This window comes from Panicum virgatum, chromosome 2N, assembly GCF_016808335.1.
Source record: "Panicum virgatum strain AP13 chromosome 2N, P.virgatum_v5, whole genome shotgun sequence".
NCBI lineage: Eukaryota > Viridiplantae > Streptophyta > Magnoliopsida > Poales > Poaceae > Panicum > Panicum virgatum.
In genome coordinates, this window is record NC_053146.1 from 18,518,665 (window position 1) to 18,525,789 (window position 7,125).

The 7,125-nt window shown below is 51.0% G+C and overlaps 1 protein-coding gene across 1 annotated transcript; it reads right to left on the reverse strand.

Annotated features, from left to right (window-relative positions):
• Positions 1-4,986: 4,986 nt before the first annotated feature.
• LOC120659919 (expansin-B11-like) lies at positions 4,987-6,667 on the reverse strand. The gene is made up of 3 exons (XM_039938188.1): positions 6,218-6,667; positions 6,025-6,137; positions 4,987-5,875 (listed from the first exon to the last, which is right to left on the reverse strand). The coding sequence occupies exons 1-3, from the start codon at positions 6,549-6,551 to the stop codon at positions 5,357-5,359; spliced, it is 966 nt and encodes a 321-aa protein (XP_039794122.1). The 5' UTR covers positions 6,552-6,667; the 3' UTR covers positions 4,987-5,356.
• Between the last annotated feature and the right edge of the window lie 458 nt (positions 6,668-7,125).

The window sequence follows — 7,125 nt, forward strand, 5'->3', positions numbered from 1 at the left end:
AACTATACGTAAAAACTAGATTAGAAAGCAGAGAACTAAATCAATACTTCACTTCAAAGAATATATAGAACAGCGGGACATAATATGGAATGATTAAAAAGTATATAGGAACATACATGTCCAGCATAATAGGCACGAATCACAAGGTCTTTATCTACTTGAACAGTTTGATTCAAGTCCAATGGTATGACTGAAAGGCCAAGTACATCGGGCAAAAGAGAATTATTATATATTCCAATTACTTGTGCGCCAGCATCAGTTTGTAAGTATGCCAGTGATAGAGGTTGCAAAGGTAACTAAGGTTACCTTTCTTCATGCACCTAAGAATATCTTCATAGCTGTATTGCTCCTCCTGCCCACTCTGATCCATTGTTACTTTCCGATAATCCTCCAGCATAAATGGAGCTAAAGCCTTTGTAGGATACTGCTTGAGGACCATGACAGAAGTTATGAGGTGAATATCAATCATCACCAGATATAGATGCTTCTTACAGGAACAGGGGAGACCAAGGAAGACAAAGAGCCAAGCTTATTATAATTTTAGGAACTTTTGACCTCCGTCTTGATATTTTAGAAACCAAAGAGTCGGGTTGATTTTGTCTGCTGTCATATGCACCGATAGATTTCCATCCAATGATTCATATTTGCAGGCTGATGTCATGATGACGTGGCCAAATGTACATTCTCTCCCGCGACCAGAATTCAGTCATTAAAGATGCCGAACTGTGAATCCCAAATGGTTGTACTATGTTTTGTGAGGTGTTGAATTGATTGTTCTTTTTAAAAAAGAAGTATGATATGTATTGAACTTTTAGACTCTAAATATGCATATATTTGGACTTGCTCATACCCGAATTTATAAGCTTGATTTTTCTAAATTCTAATAACTCCTAAAAAAACAAGCAAGGGATTAAGTATAACACGATGAAAGAAGATAACAAAATAGTGAAAAGAACATACATGTGCCCCATGGGCCAGGGCCGTGCACTACATGGTAGTGGACCGTCCTGGTCTAGACTATCCTCCTCCTGTTGTGTGTATCGCCTGCCTTGCCTGCCTGCTCGGGCCTCGGGCTCATGGGCCGTACAGCACATCCCTGAACTATCGAACGATGGCCCAAGCTCGGGCAGGACTAGGTCCTGGTAGCATGATCAAGATTGTGAAATTCAAAGACAACCCCAATGGGAAGTTATTACGATGTTCAAGTATTTTCAATGGTAGATCGATAAACTTGTTATCAGGAACCCAAAGATCTTTCGATCTAGCACACTATATATACACTTTAGAAGTGTTTGGAACTGTTAACCTTGTTGAAGCAGCGGCAGTGCAAAATAGATAAAATAGATGTCCCTGATGCTCGCCTCGTGTTGAATCAGGGTGAGGTGGCCAGACCACGCACGAGAGCGACAGCGGCACTTGCTGAGCCGCTGCAACCAAATCCATGTGCCGGATCGGCCGCTGCCGTCGTCGCCGTCGCCGTCGCCGCGGCCAAGATCTCCTTGTTGCCCCCGCTCGTCCCCTTTCTTTACTGGGTTCACATGGGCGCGCCGTAATGGCGGGGGGACCTGGTCCTGCCCCCGCCGCGGGATCCCGCGCGCCAACAGCATTAAAACCGAAAGGCCGGAGGAGGAGGAGCTCGAAAGCAGGTTAGGTAGGTGTTACCGTTGCAACCGCCGGCCGGCGAGCGAGCGGCGGTGGTTCACGGCGGCCGCTATCGCGCTGGACCAGGATTGATCGCCTCCGATCCGTCGGCAAGCAGAGCAAGTAAAAAGAAATCGATCTTCCCATGTGCACGAGGCGTGCGTGTGTGTGTGAAAAGCACGCCGACACTGGGGACGACGACAAGGGTTACTCCGATCCGGCCAGATTCCGCGGCAAATCAATGGATGCTCCGGCCGGCCGGCCGGCGCCCATGTGGACGTGGGTGCTCGAAGTCGAAGCTCTGTGCCTTGTCGGTCTTCATTCTCCGGCGACGTTTGGCGGTCAGCGTAGGCGGCGGTGCAGGCGGCCGGGGTAGCGAGCGCAAATCACTCCGACATGCTGCCGTCGGCCCGGTTGGTGACACGCTTGCACACATATATACATATATATACATATACAATATACTTATATAGTACATATACTTATATGTATCATATATGCTATACTCTGGTCCTACAAATGTGCCAAGAAAGAAGGTCGACCTCTGGGGCCAATTTTTTATCCGCACCGCTCGTCGCTCGACCGTCGGTAGACGGATGGATAGAGTAGTAGGACGCTGCCAAGCAGCAACACGTTAGTTAATGTCCCCCTGGCCCTAGCTACCGGCGCAAAGCACAATTCATGCGTGAACAGGCCGGCCGGGGCCGCGCGCGCGTGCGACCACCATGTGCGGGGTTCCTTTCACCTTCCTTCCTCCTCGTTCACTCTCACGCGCATCTCGCACGCCCCCATCGAGAATCTCCGCACATGCGACGTCGCGGCCTCGCTGACGCGTGCAGCAGCTACCGGCGGCCGGTAGGGCCGCGCGCCACGCCGGCGGCTGCTCCGGTCGGTCGGCGCCGATCGATCCGTCGGCGGCGTCCTCCGTGGCGCACGCGCCTTGCATGTAGTACACACCCACCGCTCGAACCCCACCCCGGCCAAAGACAAGGACCGAGACGAAGGGGAAGATTGCGCGGAACATGCCGCGCGATCGGTGGCCACTGGATCGGGACTCGTCATCATCAGCTAAACTAAGCTACATGTGTACGTAGTAATGCCAAATTAATTTTGGAAATTGGAGTGATTAGCTCGTCGCGGTGTTTGATGGCTACTGTACGGTGGTCAGCAAGCAGCACATGCGCATCGAAATCCTTCAGCGTCAGTCTGTATCGGATGGATTGACTATATAATATGTGATGATCCGCAGGGAAGATATTTGGTCTGTCTGTGATGTCAGTACTGCTAAGTTTCCTTTTTTTTCAGGGTCCGGTAATATATACAGACTAACAGTGAACAGAAGAATTAACCTCTGATGCTTCATTGGAAAAGGAAGAATCTTTCTTTCTTGTCAAAAACTTCCATTCCATTGGGGACTTTGCATAGATGTGACCTGTTCGTGCAGCTTCTGCCTGAACTGGCGAGGAGACATTGAATCTAGCGGGTAGCAAGATGCAGCTGATGGAGCACTCGGATAACTGAGCAGAACACGTGTAGCTCGGCGGCAGGATCGTGTAGTTTGGGTTGTATTCTCAAAAAATAATCTGATTCGTGGAAAGGCGTATTGTCCGGATTGCATGTGTGTATTCGTCGACAGGCTTAAACGCATCTGATGCCCAGGCCCCAGGCTGATTATCGGCTCTGATCGGTACGTATCCGGTTCAGAAATTGAGCCGAGTACAACGGAAGGAAGCTTCTGTGTATATATGTAGACAAGTACGATTATAACCAATCATCCACACTCTTCCTTTATTGAACCCTTTCATGAGAGAGAGAGAGAGCGGGCGCCGGGGGGTGGGTGGGGCGCAACAATAATCAATCGCTTCGATATTCAAACCTCTGCACAATTATCCTCGCTACAGACCTCCGATCCACTACACATGTCCTTGTCGTCAGGAAGCCAAGTCAGCTTATAACAATATAATAAGAAACAAAACTTAATCAATTTCTAGCTCAACAAAAAATCGTAAGCAAAAGGAAATAATGGAACTAGGATGAAATGCGTAATACTCAAACAGCTTACAAGGGAAGAATGGAACTAGAAAAAAAAAGGAAGTACTTAGAATTGGTTGAATTGCAGGCATGTATATCCAAACATCTGGAGAAGGGTGTGGGGCACATGCCCCTTTATGTCCATAGCAGTTGAGCAGATAGGTCCTATTTGAATGCCAGGGTTAGAGTTAGATTTGGTTTTTTGAAGCTCATCTAACCTTAAAACATCCAAACAAAAAGGATTAGTAACTCACCCCATAAAACTATCCTTCCAAAAAGTGCTTATTGGGGTTTGATTGGGATGGCCCCACATCCCCATGCTCTCTCTTCCCTCGTGGGATCGGTATGTGGCGGATCCAGGGGCACTGTCGCCGCTCCCCTCCTCCATCGCATGTCCCGAATTGGATCCAGGGCGGCCTCCCGCCTGAGCTCATCCTCGTCCTCCGCCACCGCGCCGCCGCCCCTGGCAAGCTCTTCGCACACCTTCTCCAACCGCGCCCTAGCCGCCCTTTCGTGCTCTAGCGCCCGCGTGGCTGCTAGCAGTGACACCTCGGTGTTCGCCAGTGCCTCGGCCAGCTTCCTGCTCATCCACTCAGCGCGCCGCCGGGACCAGCACTTACCGTCCAGCTCCGAGGCGACCAGCCGCGCGGCCGCATATTTCTATAATCTGACATAAAAGCAATTGAAAGGGAAAACGTGCATCAGATTTCTTTTGTAATCCTATTTCAATCCTTCTATAAAAAAATAAGAGGAATTTTACAATGGTTAATATAAATGAGACATAAGAGGCTGGAATCGACAGCTGAGACATAAGAGGTATAACAAGAAGTATCAAGAAAAAGGTACCAATCGGTGCCAAAATAAATGGCACCCATAACAAAATAGAAAAAGGTACCTCTCGATACCTCCTATTACTGTACCAAAATAGGAACTGTATTTTCTGATGTTCCTTTCCTATCACCTGAAGATGACTCAAAAAATAATCCTATTTTAATTCTCCTCAGCTCCATTTACAAAGGGGATTTTTTTGAAGAAACAGGAAATATATTAAAACAAACCAAAAAGTCAAAGCAGAGTACAGAGTGCTAAGAATTAGGAGACAAAGAAAGTCAAAAAAAAAATCAGCAAAATTACACAAGAGCTTCTAACCATTCTAAACAAAGGGGATTTTACCCCCCTCCCCCTGCGCTTCGCCTTGGGGATGACGTTGCTCCCCGCGGCTCCACCCTCGCCGGCCAAGGATCACGGTGCTGCAAACAGTCATCGAAAGTGCTGTGCATACTAAAGTTTCCTCACCAAAAGAAAGGCGAATACTGAACTTGACGTTGTTCCAAACAGTAATTCATTTCTCTAAATTTTGATCAAAGGACTTGCGACGTACACGCACTAAGTACAGAATTCAAAAACACACAACTTGACGATTTGGCATGCAACATTTGTCGCAGCTCAAGCTTCTCCCTTTTGCACCACAGCACAACGGAGGCCAAGGAAGCAACGAAACTACAGGCACCATTCACACACATCACTAGGGGAATGCAGAGACCGCGTGGAGGGAGGGAAGAACACCATTCCCTTCTTCAACCTCCTCCTTTGACACCGCCTCTCGCGAAACCCGGACGCACATTTTTTTCCTCACCCACCACGCGCTGCTCCTCCATTGGTGGCAACGCAATGCAAGAACGATTCAGGGGTAGTTGACCAGCGACCGGTAGGTCCTCCCGGGCTTCCACCCGGCGGGGATGGCGTTGTTGACCACGAGCACCCTGCCGGAGTCGGAGGTGAGACGGAGCCCGAAGGGCGCGTTGAGCCTCCTGCCGTTGTTGAGCCGCCACGTGGCGCCCCAGTTGTGCGCCATGGGCGTCCAGGCCCGGCTGCCGGCCTCCATGAGCTCCACGGCGCTGAGGTCGCCGTCGTCGTCCTCGAACTCGACCAGCACGTCGAAGTAGAAGGGGTTGGCGCCCTGGTCCACCTTGAAGGCAACGTTCACGCCGGGGTACCTGCACTGCACCCGCCTGTACTGGATCCTCAGGACGCCGCCGGCGCGGAGCTTGTCGGCCATGCCGGGCCTCGCCATGGCGCCCAGCGCCGTGCCGCTCATGTCGAAGTGGGCGACCTCGCCCGGGAACAGCCCGCCGGGGGACTCGTCGGTGATCACGATGGTCACCGGCTGGCCGGAGCAGGCCGCATTGGTCGTGCATTTGACCTGCACATTTTTACCTTAGTTTTTTAGTTAGGAAGTTAAGACGACCAGCCGACAGCTTCGCAATAATTGAGCTACGACGACAGTTCAGTGGCAGGCCGTCTGAGTGTGAGTAGTGTGGCCACCATTTACACGAGCATAGAGTTGCTGACCTCATAGCAGGCGCCGCAGCCCTCGCCGCCCCTGTACAGCGGCGTGCTCCCGGCGGCGATCATCGAGTCGAACGGCTGCTTCCCGACGGCGGTCTGGTACCCGCACGCGCCGCCTGCGTTCACAGTTTCAGAGACGCCGGTCAGTGCACCGGCACAACAACCACCCGCAATGCACGGTACACACACTACTGACCTTCGCCGCCGTCGCCGTTGGGGGCGCCGTAGTACGTCGCGCCGGCGCCGGACAACCAGCCGCCGGAGCCATACACGGTGGACGGAGACGAGGGGGTGGCGGTGTAGTTGCGGTGGGCCTTGGCCGCAGGCGCCGGCTTGCGGCTGACCTTGACGGCAGGAGCCGCCGGCTTGTGGCTGTGGCTGACCTTGGCTGCCGGCGCTGGCCTGTGGCTGCCTGGCTTCGGCTTGGGCTTTGGCCTGGGCTTGCTGAGCTTGCGGGTGCCATCAATGGGGCTCGCCAGAAGCGCGAGCGCGACCACTGCTGCCAACAGCACTGTGCAAAGCTTCGCCATTGCTGCTGCTGCGCTGCTGCTTCTTGTTCTTCTAAGCTTACCACTTGGAGTTCAGAGAGGCTAGCTAGCTAACTGGATAGGATATGCTCAACTAGCTCGATTGTTCTTGGGTGAGCTGAAGCAGTGGGCACGAGTGAAGTGGGGTATTTATATGGAGGGGGGGCACTTTGGAGGAGGGGTCTACGGTGCACAACTTTTGGGACAATGCTACCGGTCGATTGAATTATTGGGGAGAACGTGACAAGTTGGTTTGTCCCGGAAAAAGTCTAAGCCAACTGATTTTTAATTTGTATAAGTACCTAGCGCTGTGAGCTAGTGTTCACAGCCACTGAAAATGTTTAAAACAACATTTGCAGGGGCGGAATGTCCTCCTACTTTTTGCATCCACAGATAGCTGTTTGCAGAATCGGGTAACATGCCCATCACACAATGTTAGAAATGTTTTTTTTAGAAACGATTAGAGCGTGACATGTCAGATCCGGGGACTACTTATAGGCATAGAATGTTGTAGAGTAAGAGATAACTCATGGATGTATCTTACCTCTTTTATAACTACCTGAATATGCGTAGAACT